This window comes from Trematomus bernacchii, unplaced genomic scaffold (genome assembly GCF_902827165.1).
Source record: "Trematomus bernacchii unplaced genomic scaffold, fTreBer1.1, whole genome shotgun sequence".
NCBI classification, from domain to species: Eukaryota; Metazoa; Chordata; class Actinopteri; order Perciformes; family Nototheniidae; genus Trematomus; species Trematomus bernacchii.
Window position 1 is genome coordinate 18,465,596 of NW_022988043.1, and position 22,177 is coordinate 18,487,772.

Sequence of the window (22,177 nt, forward strand, 5' to 3'; positions counted from 1 at the left end):
GCAACAAGCACACCATTGTGGATCCTTTCTCCCTCCTCCTCAGTCGGTGGACTTTGATGCCTACCACTCAGTGACTCAGTGATCCCCTCCTAATGAGACTAGGGACTGTCCCATCGCAGTGCTAGAGTCCATTCACCCAGAGAGACACACGGGACAGTGACAGCAGTTACTGGCATCGCAGCTAAACACCCTGTCCCTGTCAACAATAGATACTCCACTTCCTACCAGAAATACACCCACCTAGTTAAATGTAATTCTTGTAAAATCTTGCATGTATTGTAGTCCTGTATGTTCCACAGCCACAAGAAATTGGAATATCGGTGTGAGAAATTACGTGTTTTGGGGCACTGTATGTGTAACCTTAAAATCTCTTGGTGTTTGTATAGGTCTTGTTTTTCATTTGTGGAGAATCAAGTCATGTTTGAGCATTGCCTAACATGGTCAATAAGAACTTTTTCCCCTCGTAGTATTCCTGAAAACCACCACACTATAATAAAGCACATTTCATGTGTGAAAAGTATTTGAGTACGGTAATGTAATGCTAACTCATCATCTTGTGTTTTCCCAGGAGGCTTTTCGGTGGTGTTTCTGGCTCGCACGCACAGTGGTGTCCGCTGTGCACTCAAAAGGATGTACGTCAACAACGTCCCGGACCTAAATGTGTACAAGAGAGAGATCACTATCATGGTGAGAGCAGCATTGCGTTGTTTGGTTGTAGAAGTTAAAGATGTTATCTGCCTGTCTTTATTGCAAGAGATTAATTTTTTATAAATGTTCATTGCACAACTTTTAATCATGGTAGAGGACATTTTAAATGAACCCTATAAAAACCTATGTGTAATTGTGCCGCTGTGGTGTGGTTATGTCTGATTTGAAACCTTTACTGAAAGAGAAGCTTGCTTCTGTGTTTTTTGGAGTTGAACATGATGTAATAAGCTCATAATTTGAATGATTTCCACACAGTTGTATTTCTCTGTTCTTTCGCAGTGTCAAAGTAATTCTTGGTTTTAGCTGCATATCCTTTTAAAGGGGCCCTATTATGCAAATTTTCAGATTTCATAATTGTATTTTGTGTCATTACTGTGACATGTTTCCCAGCTTTAGTGTTCGAATAGATCTTTATTTTTCTCATACTGCCTCTTTTCACCCTCTGTCTGAAACCAGAGCCCAGTCTGCTCTGATTGGTTAGAAAAGATTAGATGGACCTTTAATAATCCCCATAGGAAATTCACGTGTCAAGCCAGCAAAATAAGAAGAAGCAAAGATTTTACACATGGAATATACACGGGAATTCAACGAATAAAAGTCAAATAAAAAGTAAGAAATCAAATAAGAATAAACATGTATTAACAGTATTAATAGAAATAACAAATAATTCAAGTTAAACTGGAGTTAAACTATGATCTGGTGAATGTACATATATACAAATATGTTAAATATATATACTTTTATGATGCAGGTACCAGAGCAGGTATAAGTTGTATGTGCATACAGTGCAAATATTATTAATGTTCAGTGCAGGTTATTGATGGGTCACAGGGTTAACCCTTGGTTGTGCAGCCTGATGGCTACAGGCACTGTAGGTACTATCCCGCACTGTAGCCTGTCACCTACAATGTGTTGTAGCGCAAGCAAATAGAAGTGTGAGTGTTACCTAGTGATGTCACTATGTTACGGAAGAAAACAAAGGACTACAAATTATGTGTTTCAGGCAGGGGGTGTGTGGGAGAGAAACTCCCTCTGGAGGGAATTTAGCCTTTGCAGACCATTTACATGCACAAAAACCTATATATTACAAACGGCAGGAAAGGGAAAACCCAAAAATACATAATGGGGCCCCTTTAATCCTTCCGTGGCTGGAAAACAAAGATTTCTCCCAACTTTAGTGCAAAAAGGGTTTAATTTGCACTGAAAGACACTTTGCTCATTATGTGAACATTTCACGAGGGCATTGTCGGTTTCACATATTTAATTTAAGGACCTTAATTCCTGTTTAAAGTAGGACAAAAATCCCTCATAAAGACGCATGCTCCCATAAAGCCAGGTGCATATAAATTGCTTCATTCCACCTTCCTAAACCATCCTGTTTCATTTCCAGTCTGACAAGAGCTAAAGCCCTTTGGCTGTGTGCTTGTAGTACAAGTACATTGACAAATACTTTTGTATTACACAGAGCTTGCACTTGCATCAGTACAGCAGACAATTCTAGGTGTGTTTTAGGTCATTCAAAGCGAAGATATTTTTAATGTCTCCTTTAACCTGTTAAGCCCGAGAGACCCCGGTACCGGGGCACTGCCGCAACATCTTGCAGGAAACAGTGTCTGAGGGCATGTTCATTGAATAAACTATGAATGTTTTATATCCATGTAACGGGAAGAAACTCATCTAACTGATCATTTTTTTTTTTTTTTTTCAAAAAAACCCCACAATGCTAACACTGAGCCTCTGAATTAGCAACAAGCGAAAAATGCTAACACCTTACTGCACCGAAAATCACTCACAAAACCTTATTTATCTCTTCTCCACATCCATGACATCGTGAGGTGACACAGAATCGAAGGGTACCCTCATTATCACTCAATTATACGACGTTATAAACAAAAACAGACATCAAAACATGTGGCGCTAGGTAGCTAAAAATGCTGACATGGTTACCTTGTCTCTGTAGTCTGCTCCAAAGTGGTCTTCAATGGCATTAAAACGATAAAAACGCTGCTGAAGTTAATCCATAGGTTAATCCAATGTGTCTGTGTCCCTTTGAAATGATTTCTGATAATCCATAAGCAATAAACCTGCTTTTCCGTTTCCAGATGTCAAAGCTAGAGATAGCTTCACTCTAATGCAAAATGACATGCGCAAAGCCCCCACCTTTTTGTTTTACAACGAGTGTGTGTGGGGGAATCCCCCTTCGATTCTATTGGCTCTAACGGTCAGAAAGAGGTGTCAACCATCAAAATCGACAAAGGGGGGCCAGAGATATGGAAAAAAAAACATTTCCACCCAAATCACCTCAGAGGTGGAGTTTTTTTGGCTAAACCTCTCTAAATAGGTCAAATGTCACTTGTTTTGCATCAATCTTGATACAGGGTACTTATTATATGTTGTACTTTGGATTCCGAAAGCTTTTAGTCTACCTTACCATCATCCAAGGGTAGTTTTCACTATAAGTAAAAAATAATTTTTGGACGGACACTATAATTTACAGTTTTTTACTATGTTCAATCTGAATTTTCTTTAAAATAAAAAACATCTATATTGTTCTGACTTTTCTACATCCAACTCACAGGTTTATCATTACTTTGAGAAAAAATATTATTAATTTAACCCTTTTAGAAGGGAAGATATGGTCATTTGTTCTGGGAATGTCATTTTCGAGCCTAACAGGTTAACCTAGCAGACATGCACGACTTGGACAACGGCATATGTCTCTTCATGAACGTTTGACCACTGTGTGTCAGTGAACTGAGCTGTTTGGCCGGCTTTGTGTCTGTTCACTTGCCTCATCAGCTTTATAATACTAACCCACACAGCTGACCTTACTCATTGACACAGTTCTAGCCTGTTGGGACGTCGCCTTAGGTGTGGCGGTTTCCACAACACACAGCAAATCTCTGCTCTCATGCTGGTGTTTAACAACCAACAACCACAAACACTGTCATGATTTAATCCAGCAAATTAATCAAGTTTAGATTAGTGGAGCGTAGCATGGCGTAAGAACATGAAGGAGTAGAGCAATAAGACTTAAATTGATTAAATGTTTTTACTTTATCGGAGAAAGAGATCACAAGCAGTCTTTCCTATGGTCAGTTGCAAATTTGAATGTGGTTTTCATAGCTTGACACTGCTCATTAGGGATGGGTACTAAATAATTGTTAATTTATTTATTTTTACATTAAAAAAAAGAAATATTCATTCTGTTCTCGTTCAAATGAAAACGACTTCCATTCCTACTGCTCATACATAGCACAACCAGTATGTAGATACAAGTGCCTTCAGGACTCAGAAGTTGCTTGTTTGTAGGGCAACATTTAGGTATTTAAGTCGGTGTTGGACATTGTGGTGTTTTCCTTTCCCATCTTGGTGTTTGGAATGTTTATGTATTATTATTATTGGTTTCTTTTGGTTCTGTAACTTATCACACATGATTGACTTTTCTCTCCTCGTTTATGAGGTTAACATTTGTTAGTGCTTAGTCCCCTTAAAAAGCATGAATAAACAGCAGAGCAACACTCCTAATTTTGAACACTAACACTCAATAGCACTTGCACTTGCTTTTGAAAGAAGCAAAGGTGTGTGTAGTCAATCCACATATTCCCTTGTAGTCGTCTACATAATTACCCTGTGTTTTCTTTAGGCTTGTGCAGTTGAAGCTATGTCCTTAACAATGACATTCTTGATCTAAAGAGCTTCATCTTTTTCATTATTACTCGTGTGTCTTTCTGTCCTAATCAGTTCAATTTTTTTTCATCTCTTATGTAGAAGGAGCTGTCAGGTCACAAGAACATTGTGGGCTACCTGGACTCCACCATCAACGCGGTGTCGGACAGCGTCTGGGAGCTCCTGATCCTCATGGAATACTGTAAAGGTACAGCCCCATGGTTTCTTAAACCATGATATGATCACCTGTAGGCCTGTCACGATAATTAATTTTGTTGGACGGTAAATTTTCCCGGAAATTATTGCGATAAACGATAATATTGTCGGCACCATTGTAATACCATTTTAGACCACTGACATAATGATAATATATAATAATACGACAGTGAAGAATAAACATATTTATAACTAGTTTAGCTTGTTCCAGAGGTAGATAAAATAGCTAAGTGTGTTAGGTCTAACTCTTGTGTGTTTCGCTCTGCTCACACCGGTCCGTCACAGCGGGTGGAGCTGCAGGATTTCTGCTTCACACACACGTTGCATACTGCTATTTTACTGTCTTTTTCGGACACCTTAAAATAATGCCAGACCGGTGAAGCCATTTTGGCGAGCTTGTTTTGCCGCGTACAGAGAAAAGTGTCATGTATTTTACGTCATGAGATCGGCCCTCGCGATCGGCCCTCGCGATCGGCATGTTTAGAGAGCACCGATCGATCGGTAGAGAGTGAGTATCGGCAGATCTCGATCGGTGACCGATCGATCGGAGCATCCCTAGCTGTGTGTGAGCCCCGCCCCTCACAGCGTGCCGGGCTAAAATTCTGGTCACATCCTTATGTAGACAAACACGCATGTAAACGGCAATTTATCGAGCTCAGAAAAGTTATCGAGTCCATTTTTATTTATCGTACGATAAGTCAATTTATTGATTATCGCGACAGGCCTAATCACCTGGTTTTATTCTCAATTGAATTCCTCTTCATTAAAGTTTCTGTTTATGATATCTGCATTCTGATTTGTATTTAAGGTAGGGTTAGTAACGATTATTTTGGGACAAATAAAGAGGACTATTTTCAATTTATTTGGCAAATTTAAGTTGTATATATGTTTCGCAAACCATAGATATAAAAGAGAATTGTCTTTATATTTTATTTACTACATTTGAGGGTTACAGCAATACTTTCCAAAATGATGCCAACTTCGATAGAAAGATTCTAGAATTCAACGAATATCTACAAGGTTATTAATTATGTATGTAGTTAAAGTGGCTTTGAGCTTTTTTATTGGTCTAACATTTCTGACCAGTTTCTACCCTCATAGAACAAGTTTTCTGAATTATGAGATAGATGCAGCCCATACATGGCGACATATTCAGTTTACTTAGAAATGGATTCAAAAGTTTGTCCTTCTCATAGCCGTCTAGTGGAAGTGGAAAAAAGTGTTGCTTCAGGAGATTTAAACTGATTATAGCAAACCTAACTGAGCGTTTAGTAAAAAATAAATTCTTAGTTTTTATTTCAATTTCAGCAACTTATACAAACATATTCACCCTTTAGCTTACTATGTTTTCCACAAAATATGAAAGAAAGAGAACCAATTAATAGAAAAAGAAAGATGAAAGAATGGCAGAACTCCATCTTTTTAATAAATATATTTGTTTGAAGACATAGACAATGTTTTTTTTTTTTTTTTTAACAAATGTTACCACTTAACTGTGATTTCTCCAGCATTCATTTGAGTTTGTCATGCCCATTTTTGTTTTGTGATCCTTTAAAATTCCCTCCATGTACTGGAGATGCTAAGTAGATGTGCTTCTGTACATGTATTCCCACATATCCTGTGCTATGTCTTTATTCATTTAAATTTCCCATCACCATCTTGTAAATGTAAGTTTCAATCGGGTCATCTTGAGTATGCATGGAAGCATACAGAGGACAAATGCAACCATGCCAGTTGGAAAATTGTGTTTTTGTATAAACATCGAACATGCTGGGTGGTATTTGGTTTCCAAGCCTGAACTGATGACCCTAGCTAAAGCTGTCCCTCCACCCCTCTGCTGCAGCGGGCCAGGTAGTGAAGCAGATGAACCAGCGGCTGAATGTGGGCTTCACTGAGGCCGAGGTCCTCCACATCTTCTGCGACACCTGTGAGGCCGTGGCCCGCCTCCACCAATGCAAGACGCCCGTCATCCACAGAGACCTGAAGGTGAGGAGAACATTAATCCCCCCCCGTCTTGAATAGGACAAAACACAATATTCCTGGTAGTAGGATCAGAATCGGTGGACAAAAATGTTCGGGGAGGACTAAAAGCAAAATGTGTCACTTAAAAACGTCCTCAACAAAAACCTCCTTAAAGATGCCCTATTATGCTTTTAAGGTTTTTTCCCTTTCTTGTAGTGCGTTTTAAAGGTTTTTGTACATTTTTCTCTCCCACTCCAAAAACCCATGACTTTTATGTGGAAGTTCCCCTGGATTTCTTACTAATAATTGTTTTTATTGTAATGTGTTTATGTCGGTTTTTGTGCCTGTAAATGCGAAGACTAAAATCCCAGTTAACAACAGAAATCCTGAAAATGAGCAAATGTAAAAAAAGTTGTCTCAATACTCTAAACTTATTAAGACCCTTAGTGTTAGACTCTGCAACAAATCTTAAGCAATTCATTTTCAAAATGTCAACAAAATCAAGAGGCAACCTTAAACCTTATTTATTAAATGCAATGTCAGATGCTGTTTATAAACTGAAATGTTGTAAATCTGCTCGATCAGCAGTCGATAGAAGGCTTTAGTTTCACTTCACTATACCTCCTAAGCTTCCTCTTCTGTCCCTCGCTTCCTTTGCCAGCTTGCCCCCTTACTTCCCCGTGTCGTACACCCTCGTGTCTGTAGCTCATCCCACTCCTTTTCCTCTTTCTCCTACCCCAAACTGGCTCTTTGTACAGGCCACAATAGCTGGTACATCTTGAAATTCCTCACTAACTTTCAGCTAACTTGATTTGTAGAGTAGATTTTCAAATCAAGGGTGCCTCCAAGCCAAATTGACCCTAATTTTGCGGATGCTTGGAGGCCTAGGGTAGGTTCCCACCCTAGTTGAATTCTCCTCAGTGCCCCGTCAGTGGGCCGCTGTACTCTGTCCAGTTGGACAAGCCTCTAAACAGTGGGGTCCCTTCAGCTTCACAGGCCTGTCCTCTGTTCGCTGTCTGTATCTGTCTGTTCAGCCTACATGGCTTACGTAACACTGAGGGACACAAAAGACCACGGAGGCCCTGTCATGCATCGCCAGGGGAAGTGAGAGTGCAGAAAAAGGCCCTTAACCCCGAGCTGCCAACAGCATGGAGACACTGTTGCTTTCAATAGTTCAGTTTGAAATATGTTTCTCGATACTCTTTTTTTTAGTCTCTTTTCTTTTTCTGTGCCACAGATCCTGCCTAGTTTCATTTTCACAACAATCTTTGACTTCTTCATTCTTTGCAACTTTCCATTGTTTCCTCAACCAGCCTTTGTGTTGTTTTAGCATTTACTGAGTCATTCGTCGTCAGACACATTGTCTTTTGTAATTATGTTGATGGTCAGGCTAGGAATATCTTAGCTGTGGTCCGTATTTTCTAATAGCTGAGGCCAAAAAGAAACGCAACTGAACAAATCTGCTTTCAGAATCTGTTATTGAAAATGTCCTTCTGTCTACCAGGCCACAGAGCAGCTATTACCAGACTATAACAAGGCAGAGTTACAGTAATGAGGTTTTGCCTCAGTACTTCATCACTATGTATTAAATCAGTTGAGTGCGATATGCACGTTTTTACAATTGATTTCCTTCTCAGTATAATGGAGCTGGGGATTACCTCTTACCTTGGTTGTTGGTTCACCTGCCACAAATGATTTCAGAGTCGCAGTTTATATGATTTTGAGACATTTCAGACCAGTTCTACTCATGAACGGCTAATAACAAATGAATAACATTAAATACTGAAATGTCCTCTTTTGTTGTAATAGATTACATTTCTACATTTACGTTTTTCTTACGTAGATCAATTAAAAAAGGAGCAGGACAACATAAGAAGAATAGGGACAGAAGAAACATTTACTCTCTGAGCTGGGAAAGCAGCTCCGTCATTGGTTAAGACACTGTGTTCAAACGAGCCATTTGAGACCAAGTTACATTTAACTGCATCTATCACTACACATAAACACTGACTGACTTTTCATGTTTTTTTCTTTACATTGTAACCCTAAACCTCTGTGTGTTCCTCTCACTAGGTCGAAAACATCCTGCTGAACGACCAGGGAAATTACGTGCTGTGTGACTTCGGCAGTTCCACCCACAAGATTTTACTGCCGCATAAAGAAGGAGTGACCGCCGTTGAGGACGAGATTAAGAAGTAGGTTTGATTTCTCGTCAGTGAATTACATGTTCTGCATGTGATATCAATACAGTAGTCGGTAAAACTTTAATGCATATACCTGACACCTCTATGTTCTGGCTGCTGCAACAACATTGTTATATTTGTAAAAGTGGTGTGCAAATGAATGTCAAAACAATATAACTTTAAAACACCAGCATACAGTAAAATGGGCCTTTAGCAACACAGGACTAGTTTTAAAAATGTAAGGAGTTAACCTGCAATTCTTTCATGTGAACATTTTCCTGTAGTGTGTAATATAGGTTTTTTAACTTGTTAATGGTCTGCAAATGCTAAAATCCCTAAGTTCCCTCCAGGGTGTTACATAGTACAGCATGAATTGTGGGATGGACATTTCTTATAATATTTCTGCTGGTTTAACAGAGTTATGGTGCCATCCAGTAAAAAAAAAAGGCATCAAGAGTTTGAATGAGGCAGCATGCCAGCAACTGGTTGATTTGTTTGAGGGTTCTGTTACCTTGATCTTAACAAGGTAGTCCCATGATGTTGTTCATTGCAGGCCAACAATTCCACCTGCGCACTTTACTCAAACCTGGCTTGTTGCCAGAATGCTGGCAAATACAGCGTGGCACTCAACCTGCCGCACTCCAAGGTCTGTTTGTGTCCACAAGGCAAATGAGTGCTTGCAGAGCCCACTGGGAGCAGATCAGAATAACTGTGTTCCCCATAACAGAGCTAAACTAGCATATACTCTTTCTGCAAGTAAACCAAACGTAAATGGGCCGCTGCAAACAATGACTGTGTGGTGGACCCGTTGCAGATGATTGGGTATTGTAAGGCGGTAAATGCAGGTCTCAACCCCTACACTTTAGCTTTGCAGTTGAAGTGTGTGATATGTGTCAAATCACTGCAGTCCATTCTGCCTGCTAACTTTCCCACATTTATAGCTGCTATAAAGTGCAGTGAGTGTTGCTTATCAGCAGCACATGACCGTGTGTAAACTCTCTCTCACCATGACACTGTTCACACATAATCCATCAGTCCAATGAACTAGTGTGACCCACCTGGGCTTATTCCAAACACAATCAGCTGTTATGATTATTATCAGAATGACGCTGAAAAGAGAAGCAGTATTTGTTTGGCTCTCTGTTACACCAGAAGGTGAACTAGGCAACGTTTGCTACAGCATTCTGGTTATTTTATTCTGTGCAAGAAAACAAAAGCACACGTGTGACATCATGAAAAGTGTATTAGGTGGTGGTTAAAGAAATACTCTTTAAGTAAAGCAAGCAAAACCAAATTGTAAACACTCCTCCATAGAGTTTTACAGTGATTCCTAATTTTTGTAGACCAACCCAGAAGTTAGCACTCAAGGGCTCAATCGGAAAAAGCTATGGGATATTCCCATTGGATTTCAGCATATTGCAGAATATAAGCTTCGTGGCCTGCATGCGTTTATGATATTTAACACGTTTTGTTAAGCAGGATAATATCCCACTATTATCCCCGCTATATGATTTTTGAAGCGTAAATGATATAGGCAGAAATACAAATCTAACGTGATGCTATAAACAAACTACATCACGGTCACATGGCTTGTTACCAAAATGGCAGTCAAAAATACAATAGCTGAATAATGCAAATAAAGTGAGCCGTAGTGATGAACCTTCAGAGAAATATCACCTCAATCTGCCACAGCTGGCAGCTATTTTTCTTTTAACAAAAAGAGCTCTATTAAAGCCACAAAATACCTGTACACAACCTGCTCATCACCAAACAGCAGCCAGAAACAGTTGGAGACCAGCTGGTTAAGCCCCTGTCACACTGTCCCGAAATTGACACCAGATGGACACACGATAAAGGAAATGTTCAAATTCGGCTCTGATCGTAACAACATCGGGCCATTCGTGAGGGCATCTTAAGCCATCGTATGACCGCCGGTGGAGTTTCTCAGGCTCCGGCAGCAACTTCGTGAGCGGTGGCAAAATCTTTGGCATGCCAAAAAATTGCCGAAGGACCTTATGAAGGTTCATTTTCGTGTTCAATTTGTGTGTCCATTTTGCCCTTTGTAAGGCACTCGTCAGGGCATCTTGTCAAATCGTGTCATCTCCGTCTTTACTTTGTGTGATCATCGGTGCCATCGGGCATTTTTCGCCTCACGAAGACAATACGAAGGAAACAAGAAGCTGCCCGATTGTCTTAGGAAGGCAACACGACAACGTGAAGCCCTCGCAATGCCGTCGTGTAGCCATCGTATTATAGTACGATGACATCGAGATTGCATTTATTGCACAACAAAATCATGTAAACATATTATGTAAATAACCCAATTTGTGTTCTGTGAAACTGAAAAGGATATTACATTGTTTTTGTTACTTTCGTTGCAGTTGTATGTCTTAAATGTAATTTAGGTTAACTTCCTGTTTTATTTAGATGCTTTTATTTTGAAGGCGAGTTTACGCTGTTGACAGGAAGTTGTTGTTGCTATGGAAACAACATGACGGAGATAAGTAATATCTTCTAATCTACATATAAAGACGGAGAAAGTAAAGACTTAAGTGTATGTTTAAATGTTAGCACCCCCCGAAGAGGCACAAGCTCTTACGTTGAGTCTGGATACATTCTAAATCATCAGTAAAGTCTACGACCATATTTCCGTGTGTGGTTCGGGTGCCATCGTGTGGCCTTCTGTAGGCATCGTACTTGCTTCGGCTGTTGCTTGGCTGTTGACCAACTTCAGGGGCATCTTCGTGCGAAATTCACAATTCCATATTTGTGTGTCCATCTGGTGTCAATTTCGGGACAGTGTGACAGGGGCGTAAAGAAAGTCGAACCTTTACCATTTTCAGAGAAAAGTATTTCCCTCAGGAGTTGTTTGAGACTGAAAGACAGAACATATTATTATTATATATATAATAAAGGAAAAACAAGTACCCAGAACTACACTTTAGAAAATATATCACTGACTGCTTCCTGTTGTTTTTGTCTCAAAGGTACACAACGCTTTCATACCGGGCGCCAGAGATGATTAACGTGTATGCAGGCAAAGCCATCACCACTAAGGCTGATATATGGGTAAGGTCTGTGTGTGTGTGTGTGTGTGTGTGCGTGTTAAGCCCCCTGCAGGGCTGGTTTGTCCTGGCAGTGACTTGTGCGTCACTCTGCCCCGACAGGTTCCTCCTCTCTGTCTGCCTCTCACTCCTCTCGCCCCGGGCTGTTTGCCTTCACCAGCTCTCCAACAGTGTTTTTCCCTCATAAAACATTGAGCAACATAACTCGCAACACTCCGCCTCATCCTATTCCTCTCTCCCCTGCTGCCAGTCGTCTACCATTTTCCCTCCGTTTGAGATAATGAGGCACAGTTTAGGACCTTGATGAGCTTGTGTTAAATAGGCTCTTTCCTGGAGGAGCGATGTAGAGAGGCAGGAACAAGAGCTTGGACAGCAGCCATTTTGCAAAATTGATGCACCCAGGGAGTTAAAACGGCAAGCGCGTAAAGAACTGGCTTTTGATGCGACACTTTATGCATACAAAATGTTTGTACTTGGCTTGCCCTTTTTATCTTTTATTAGATGCACTGTAAATGGGGGGGAGACACATTATACAGCAAAGTCATGGTGAGGAGGCGGCCTGGGCACATGCAGTGCATGCTCTACCTGGGCTTACCTTATCCAGATGTTTTTATTGAGAAGCATACATATTGCTTCTTTTATATTTACCAGCATCAATTTACATATTAGCTCACTATCTGCAAACCAGTGCAGACTAGTATACAAATGAACCTGCTTCACCAAAACAGACAAGATCTTCCCAGACAAAAACAAAATGAATCCAGCAAAGCTGTTAGACAAAGTTTCACTGAAGGAGGTCTCCCTCTTTTCCCAGTATAAATGAAATATATTATTGCCATTATACATGATGCTATTCAGTTTCTGTTTTTTGTGCTGCAATATAAACTACCTACTCAATGAAAATAGATTTTCATTACTAATAATCAGTCTTAATTGAAAATGAACACCCTTTAACCTCTTACGTCATAGCTAGCACAAAACGTATACAAAACAACAGAGCAACAAAAATGTGCCCAAAAAATATGCAAATGAGGATCATCTTCACCAATTTGAAAAACACACACAGTATTTAAACATGGTGCCTATTTGCCAATACGGATATTTAGCAGATAAATGGATGCATCCTTAATTGTAATCGCCATCAAATGCACATCTCTGTATCAATTGTTGCTTTAAATAGGTTTTACCTGTAAGCCACCTAAACCAGTCCTTCACCGCCACCTATCGGCAGTAATAGTCAAATATGAGATGAATCGACAAAAGCTGTGGTCATGGGCGTAATTTCCACTGGGGACAGGGGGGACATGTCCCCCCCACTTTTCAAAATCCCATTTGTGTCCCCCCCACTTTTTAAATGTGTTTATTATTTTTTTTTTATGCAAGCGGTCATCGTCAAGGAGGAGCGTCTGTGTGTGTGTGGCACGAGCGCATCTTGTGAGAGAGAGAGATAGAGAGTTACGGGGTTGTTGTTGTTAGCATTTGGTGCTAGCTCGGAGCTAACGGAGATTAGTAGCTGTTTCAACAATAAGGAGAGGGAGAGCTCTTTCCAGAGAGAGAGAGAGAGAGAGCTCTTTCCAGAGAGAGAGAGAGAGCTCTTTCCAGAGAGAGAGAGAGAGAGAGAGCTCTTTCCAGAGAGAGAGAGAGAGAGAGAGCTCTTTCCAGAGAGAGAGAGAGAGAGAGAGCTCTTTCCAGAGAGAGAGAGAGCTCTTTCCAGAGAGAGAGAGAGAGCTCTTTCCAGAGAGAGAGAGAGAGCTCTTTCCAGAGAGAGAGAGAGAGACTCTGAGACTGTCTCAGAGAGAGAGTCTCTGAGAGAGAGACTCTGAGAGACTCTCTGAGAGAGTCTCTGAGAGAGAGACTCTGAGAGAGAGTCTCTGAGAGAGTCTCTGAGAGAGAGACTCTGAGAGAGAGTCTCTGAGAGAGTCTCTGAGAGAGAGACTCTGAGAGAGTCTCTGAGAGAGAGACTCTGAGAGAGTCTCTGAGAGAGAGACTCTGAGAGAGTCTCTGAGAGAGAGACTCTGAGAGAGACTCTGAGAGAGAGACTCTGAGAGAGAGACTCTGAGACTCAGAGAGAGAGTCTCTGAGACTCTGAGAGAGAGACTCTGAAACTCTGAGACTCTGAGAGAGAGACTCTGAGACTCAGAGACTCTGAGAGAGAGACTCTGAGACTCAGAGAGAGAGACTCTGAGACTCAGAGACTCTGAGAGAGAGACTCTGAGACTCAGAGAGAGAGACTCTGAGACTCAGAGACTCAGAGAGTGAGACTCTGAGACTCAGAGACTCAGAGAGAGAGACTCTGAGACTCTGAGACTCAGAGAGAGAGACTCTGAGACTCAGAGAGAGAGACTCTGAGACTCAGAGAGAGAGTCTCTGAGAGAGTCTCTGAGAGAGAGACTCTGAGAGAGTCTCTGAGACTGTCTCAGAGAGAGAGTCTCAGAGAGAGAGAGTCTCTGAGACTGACTCTGAGACTCTGAGAGAGAGACTCAGAGACTCTGAGAGAGAGACTCTGAGAGAGAGACTCTGAGACTCTGAGAGAGAGACTCTGAGACTCTGAGACTCTGAGACTCTGAGACTCTGAGACTCTGAGACTCTGAGACTCTGAGAGAGAGACTCTGAGACTCAGAGAGAGAGACTCTGAGACTCAGAGAGAGAGACTCTGAGACTCTGAGACTCAGAGAGAGAGACTCTGAGACTCAGAGAGACTCTGAGACTCAGAGAGAGAGTCTCTGAGACTCTGATACTCAGAGAGAGACTCTGAGACTCAGAGACTCTGAGAGAGAGACTCTGAGACTCTGAGACTCAGAGACTCAGAGAGAGAGACTCTGAGACTCAGAGAGAGAGACTCTGAGACTCTGAAACTCAGAGAGAGAGTCTCTGAGACTCTGAGAGAGACTCTGAGACTCAGAGAGAGAGACTCTGAGAGAGAGACTCTGAGACTCAGAGAGAGAGACTCTGAGACTCACAGACTCAGAGAGAGACAGAGAGACTCAGAGAGAGACTCAGAGAGAGAGAGAGACTCAGAGAGACTCAGAGAGAGAGAGACTCAGAGAGAGAGAGAGAGAGAGAGACTCTGAGACTCTGAGACTCTGAGACTCTGAGACTCTGAGACTCAGAGACTCTGAGAGAGAGACTCTGAGACTCAGAGAGAGAGACTCTGAGACTCAGAGAGAGAGACTCTGAGACTCTGAGACTCAGAGAGAGAGAGACTCTGAGACTCAGAGAGACTCTGAGACTCAGAGAGAGAGTCTCTGAGACTCTGATACTCAGAGAGAGACTCTGAGACTCTGAGACTCAGAGACTCTGAGAGAGAGACTCTGAGACTCTGAGACTCAGAGACTCAGAGAGAGAGACTCTGAGACTCAGAGAGAGAGACTCTGAGACTCTGAGACTCAGAGAGAGAGTCTCTGAGACTCTGAGAGAGACTCTGAGACTCAGAGAGAGAGACTCTGAGAGAGAGACTCTGAGACTCAGAGAGAGAGACTCTGAGACTCACAGACTCAGAGAGAGACAGAGAGACTCAGAGAGAGACTCAGAGAGAGAGAGACTCAGAGAGACTCAGAGAGAGAGACTCAGAGAGAGAGAGAGAGAGAGACTCAGAGAGAGAGACTCAGAGAGACTCAAAGAGAGAGACTCAGAGAGAGAGAGACTCAGAGACTCAGAGAGAGAGACTCAGAGAGAGAGAGACTCAGAGACTCAGAGAGAGAGACTCAGAGAGAGAGACTCAGAGAGAGAGAGAGACTCAGAGAGAGACTCAGAGAGAGAGACTCAGAGAAAGAGAGAGAGAGACTCAGAGAGAGACTCGGAGAGAGAGAGACTCAGAGAGAGAGAGACTCTGAGACTCTGAGAGAGACTCTGAGACTCTGAGAGAGACTCTGAGACTCTGAGAGAGACTCTGAGACTCAGAGAGAGACTCAGAGACTCTGAGAGAGACTCTGAGAGAGACTCTGAGACTCTGAGAGAGAGACTCTGAGACTCAGAGAGAGAGACTCTGAGACTCAGAGAGAGAGTCTCTGAGACTCTGAGACTCTGAGAGAGAGTCTCTGAGACTCTGAGACTCTGAGAGAGAGACTCTGAGACTCTGAGAGAGACTCTGAGACTCAGAGACTCTGAGAGAGAGACTCTGAGACTCAGAAACTCAGAGAGAGAGACTCTGAGACTCTGAGACTCTGAGACTCAGAGAGAGAGACTCTGAGACTCAGAGACTCTGAGACTCAGAGAGAGAGACTCTGAGACTCTGAGACTCAGAGAGAGAGACTCTGAGAGAGAGTCTCTGAGACTCAGAGAGAGAGACTCTGAGACTCAGAGACTCAGAGAGAGAGACTCTGAGACTCAGAGACTCAGAGAGAGAGACTCTGAGACTCTGAGACTCAGAGAGAGAGACTCTGAGACTCAGACTCAGAGAGAGAGACTCTGAGACTCTGAGACTCAGAGAGAGAGAGACTCTGAGACTCAGAGACTCAGAGAGAGAGACTCTGAGACTCAGAGAGAGAGACTCAGAGACTCAGAGAGAGAGACTCTGAGACTCTGAGACTCAGAGACTCGGAGAGAGAGAGACTCAGAGAATCAGAGAGAGAGACTCTGAGACTCAGAGACTCAGAGAGAGAGACTCCGAGAGAGAGACTCTGAGACTCAGAGACTCAGAGAGAGAGAGACTCTGAGACTCAGAGACTCAGAGAGAGACTCTGAGACTCAGAGACTCAGAGAGAGAGACTCAGAGAGAGAGACTCAGAGACTCAGAGAGAGACTGAGACTCAGAGACTCAGAGAGAGAGACTCAGAGACTCAGAGAGAGAGACTCTGAGACTCTGAGACTCAGAGACTCAGAGAGAGAGAGACTCTGAGACTCAGAGAGAGAGAGACTCTGAGACTCAGAGACTCAGAGAGAGAGAGACTCTGAGACTTTGAGAGAGACTCTGAGACTCTGAGAGAGACTCTGAGACTCAGAGAGAGAGACTCAGATAGAGAGACTCTGAGACTCTGAGACTCAGAGAGAGAGACTCAGAGAGAGAGACTCTGAGACTCTGAGACTCAGAGAGAGAGACTCTGAGACTCAGAGAGAGAGACTCTGAGACTCAGAGACTCAGAGAGAGACTCAGAGACTCAGAGAGAGAGACTCTGAGACTCAGAGACTCAGAGAGAGAGACTCTGAGACTCTGAGACTCAGAGAGAGAGACTCAGACTCAGAGAGACTCAGAGAGAGAGACTCTGAGACTCTGAGACTCAGAGAGAGAGACTCAGAGAGAGAGACTCTGAGACTCAGAGACTCAGAGAGAGAGACTCTGAGACTCTGAGACTCAGAGACTCAGAGAGAGAGACTCTGAGACTCTGAGACTCAGAGAGAGAGACTCTGAGACTCAGAGAGAGAGACTCTGAGACTCAGAGACTCTGAGAGAGAGACTCTGAGACTCGGAGAGAGACTCTGAGAGAGACTCTGAGACTCTGAGACTCTGAGAGAGAGACTCTGAGACTCAGAGAGAGAGACTCTGAGACTCAGAGAGAGAGTCTCTGAGACTCTGAGAGAGAGTCTCTGAGACTCTGAGACTCTGAGAGAGAGACTCTGAGACTCTGAGACTCAGAGACTCTGAGAGAGACTCTGAGACTCAGAGACTCTGAGAGAGACTCTGAGACTCAGAGACTCTGAGAGAGAGACTCTGAGACTCTGAAACTCAGAGAGAGAGACTCTGAGACTCTGAGACTCAGAGAGAGAGACTCTGAGACTCAGAGACTCTGAGAGAGAGACTCTGAGACTCAGAGAGAGAGACTCAGAGAGAGAGACTCTGAGACTCTGAGACTCAGAGACTCGGAGAGAGAGACTCTGAGACTCAGAGACTCCGAGAGAGAGACTCAGAGACTCCGAGAGAGAGACTCTGAGACTCAGAGACTCAGAGAGAGAGAGAGACTCTGAGACTCAGAGACTCAGAGAGAGACTCTGAGACTCAGAGACTCAGAGAGAGAGACTCAGAGACTCAGAGAGAGACTCTGAGACTCAGAGACTCAGAGAGAGAGACTCTGAGACTCAGAGAGAGAGAGACTCAGAGACTCAGAGAGAGAGACTCTGAGACTCAGAGACTCAGAGAGAGAGAGACTTTGAGAGAGACTCTGAGACTCTGAGAGAGACTCTGAGACTCTGAGAGAGACTCTGAGACTCTGAGAGAGACTCTGAGACTCAGAGAGAGAGAGACTCTGAGACTCAGAGACTCAGAGAGAGAGACTCTGAGACTCAGAGACTCAGAGAGAGAGACTCAGAGAGAGAGACTCTGAGACTCAGAGACTCAGAGAGAGAGACTCAGAGAGAGAGACTCTGAGACTCTGAGACTCAGAGAGAGAGACTCAGAGAGAGAGACTCTGAGACTCTGAGACTCAGAGAGAGAGACTCTGAGACTCAGAGACTCAGAGAGAGAGACTCTGAGACTCAGAGACTCAGAGAGAGACTCAGAGACTCAGAGAGAGAGACTCTGAGACTCAGAGACTCAGAGAGAGAGACTCTGAGACTCTGAGACTCAGAGAGAGAGACTCAGACTCAGAGAGACTCAGAGACTCAGAGAGAGAGACTCTGAGACTCAGAGACTCAGAGAGAGAGACTCTGAGACTCAGAGACTCTGAGAGAGAGACTCAGAGACTCTGAGAGAGAGACTCTGAGACTCAGAGACTCAGAGAGAGAGACTCTGAGACTCAGAGAGAGAGACTCTGAGACTCTGAGACTCAGAGAGAGAGTCTCTGAGACTCTGAGAGAGACTCTGAGACTCTGAGAGAGAGAGACTCTGAGAGAGAGACTCTGAGACTCAGAGAGAGAGACTCTGAGACTCACAGACTCAGAGAGAGACAGAGAGACTCAGAGAGACTCAGAGAGAGAGAGAGAGACTCAGAGAGAGAGACTCAGAGACTCAGAGAGAGAGAGACTCGGAGAGAGAGAGAGACTCAGAGAGACTCAGATAGAGAGAGACTCAGAGAGAGACTCAGAGAGAGAGACTCAGAGAGAGAGAGACTCAGAGACTCAGAGAGAGAGAGAGACTCAGAGAGAGACTCAGAGAGAGAGACTCAGAGAAAGAGAGAGAGAGACTCAGAGACTCGGAGAGAGAGAGACTCAGAGAGAGAGAGACTCTGAGACTGAGAGAGACTCTGAGAGAGACTCTGAGACTCAGAGAGAGAGTCTCTGAGACTCTGAGACTCTGAGAGAGAGACTCTGAGACTCAGAGACTCTGAGAGAGACTCTGAGACTCAGAGAGAGAGTCTCTGAGACTCTGAGACTCAGAGAGAGAGACTCTGAGACTCAGAGACTCTGAGACTCAGAGAGAGAGACTCTGAGACTCAGAGAGAGAGTCTCTGAGACTCAGAGAGAGAGTCTCAGAGACTCAGAGAGAGAGACTCTGAGACTCAGAGACTCAGAGAGAGAGACTCTGAGACTCAGAGACTCAGAGAGAGAGACTCTGAGACTCAGAGAGAGAGACTCTGAGACTCAGAGACTCAGAGAGAGAGACTCTGAGACTCAGACTCAGAGAGAGAGACTCTGAGACTCAGAGAGAGAGTCTCTGAGACTCCGAGACTCAGAGAGAGTGACTCTGAGACTCAGAGACTCTGAGACTCAGAGAGAGAGACTCTGAGACTCTGAGACTCAGAGAGAGAGACTCTGAGACTCTGAGACTCAGACTCAGAGAGAGAGAGACTCTGAGACTCAGAGACTCAGAGAGAGAGACTCTGAGACTCAGAGAGAGAGACTCTGAGACTCAGAGACTCAGAGAGAGAGACTCTGAGACTCAGAGAGAGAGACTCTGAGACTCAGAGAGAGAGACTCTGAGACTCTGAGACTCAGAGAGAGAGACTCTGAGACTCAGAGACTCTGAGACTCAGAGAGAGAGACTCTGAGACTCAGAGACTCAGAGAGAGAGACTCTGAGACTCAGAGTCTCAGAGAGAGAGACTCTGAGACTCTGAGACTCAGAGAGAGAGACTCTGAGACTCTGAGACTCAGAGACTCAGAGAGAGAGAGACTCTGAGACTCAGAGACTCAGAGAGAGAGAGACTCTGAGACTCAGAGACTCAGAGAGAGAGACTCTGAGACTCAGAGAGAGAGACTCAGAGAGAGAGACTCTGAGACTCTGAGACTCAGAGACTCGGAGAGAGAGACTCTGAGACTCAGAGACTCAGAGAGAGAGACTCAGAGACTCCGAGAGAGAGACTCTGAGACTCAGAGACTCAGAGAGAGAGACTCTGAGACTCAGAGAGAGAGACTCTGAGACTCAGAGACTCAGAGAGAGAGAGACTCAGAGACTCAGAGAGAGAGACTCTGAGACTCAGAGACTCAGAGAGAGAGAGACTCTGAGACTCAGAGAGAGAGAGACTCTGAGACTCAGAGACTCAGAGAGAGAGAGACTTTGAGAGAGACTCTGAGACTCTGAGAGAGACTCTGAGACTCTGAGAGAGACTCTGAGACTCAGAGAGAGAGAGACTCTGAGACTCAGAGACTCAGAGAGAGAGACTCAGAGAGAGAGAGAGACTCTGAGACTCAGAGACTCAGAGAGAGAGACTCAGAGACTCAGAGAGAGACTCTGAGACTCAGAGACTCAGAGAGAGAGACTCTGAGACTCAGAGAGAGAGACTCTGAGACTCAGAGACTCAGAGAGAGAGAGACTCAGAGAGAGAGACTCTGAGACTCAGAGACTCAGAGAGAGAGAGACTCTGAGACTCAGAGACTCAGAGAGAGAGAGACTCTGAGACTCTGAGACTCAGAGAGAGAGAGACTCTGAGACTCAGAGACTCAGAGAGAGAGAGACTTTGAGAGAGACTCTGAGACTCTGAGAGAGACTCTGAGACTCTGAGAGAGACTCTGAGACTCTGAGAGAGACTCTGAGACTCAGAGAGAGAGAGACTCTGAGACTCAGAGACTCAGAGAGAGAGACTCAGAGAGAGAGACTCTGAGACTCTGAGAGAGACTCTGAGACTCAGAGAGAGAGACTCAGAGAGAGAGACTCTGAGACTCTGAGACTCAGAGAGAGAGACTCTGAGACTCAGAGACTCAGAGAGAGAGACTCTGAGACTCAGAGACTCAGAGAGAGACTCAGAGAGAGAGACTCTGAGACTCAGAGACTCAGAGAGAGAGACTCTGAGACTCTGAGACTCAGAGAGAGAGACTCAGACTCAGAGAGACTCAGAGACTCAGAGAGAGAGACTCTGAGACTCAGAGACTCAGAGAGAGAGACTCTGAGACTCAGAGACTCAGAGAGAGACTCAGAGAGAGAGACTCTGAGACTCAGAGACTCAGAGAGAGAGACTCTGAGACTCAGAGAGAGAGACTCTGAGACTCTGAGACTCAGAGAGAGAGTCTCTGAGACTCTGAGAGAGACTCTGGAGAGAGAGACTCTGAGACTCAGAGAGAGAGACTCTGAGACTCAGAGAGAGACAGAGAGACTCAGAGAGACTCAGAGAGAGAGAGAGAGAGACTCAGAGAGAGAGACTCAGAGACTCAGAGAGAGAGAGAGACTCAGAGAGAGAGAGAGAGACTCAGAGAGAGACTCAGAGAGAGAGACTCAGAGAGAGAGACTCAGAGAGAGAGAGACTCAGAGACTCAGAGAGAGAGACTCAGAGAGAGACTCAGAGAGAGAGACTCAGAGAAAGAGAGAGAGAGACTCAGAGACTCAGAGAGAGAGAGCTCTGAGACTCAGAGACTCAGAGAGAGAGACTCAGAGAGAGAGACTCTGAGACTCTGAGAGAGACTCTGAGACTCAGAGAGAGACTCAGAGAGAGAGACTCTGAGACTCTGAGACTCAGAGAGAGAGACTCTGAGACTCAGAGACTCAGAGAGAGAGACTCTGAGACTCAGAGACTCAGAGAGAGACTCAGAGAGAGAGACTCTGAGACTCAGAGACTCAGAGAGAGAGACTCTGAGACTCTGAGACTCAGAGAGAGAGACTCAGACTCAGAGAGACTCAGAGCTCAGAGAGAGAGACTCTGAGACTCAGAGACTCAGAGAGAGAGACTCTGAGACTCAAGACTCAGAGAAGACTCAAGAGAGAGACTCTAGGCTCAGAGACTCGAGAGAGAGACTCTGAGACTCAGAGAGAGAGACTCTGAGACTCTGAGACTCAGAGAGAGAGTCTCTGAGACTCTGAGAGAGACTCTGAGAAGAGACTCTGAGACTCAGAGAGAGAGACTCTGAGACTCAGAGAGAGACAGAGAGACTCAGAGAGACTCAGAGAGAGAGAGAGAGAGACTCAGAGAGAGAGACTCAGAGACTCAGAGAGAGAGAGAGACTCAGAGAGAGAGAGAGACTCAGAGAGAGACTCAGAGAGAGAGACTCAGAGAGAGAGACTCAGAGAGAGAGAGACTCAGAGACTCAGAGAGAGAGACTCAGAGAGAGACTCAGAGAGAGAGACTCAGAGAAA

The 22,177-nt window shown here is 44.0% G+C and overlaps 1 protein-coding gene across 2 annotated transcripts in view; it reads left to right on the top strand.

Moving 5' to 3' along the window:
* Window positions 1–22,177, top strand: part of bmp2k (BMP2 inducible kinase) — a 73,873-nt gene that overhangs the window by 26,514 nt on the left and 25,182 nt on the right. For both annotated transcript variants that reach the window (XM_034118446.1, XM_034118447.1), the window contains exons 2-6: window positions 569–687; window positions 4,480–4,585; window positions 6,437–6,579; window positions 8,629–8,750; window positions 11,726–11,807. In XM_034118446.1, coding sequence (XP_033974337.1) covers window positions 569–687; window positions 4,480–4,585; window positions 6,437–6,579; window positions 8,629–8,750; window positions 11,726–11,807 — 572 coding nt within the window. The remainder of the gene's footprint in view (window positions 1–568; window positions 688–4,479; window positions 4,586–6,436; window positions 6,580–8,628; window positions 8,751–11,725; window positions 11,808–22,177) is intronic.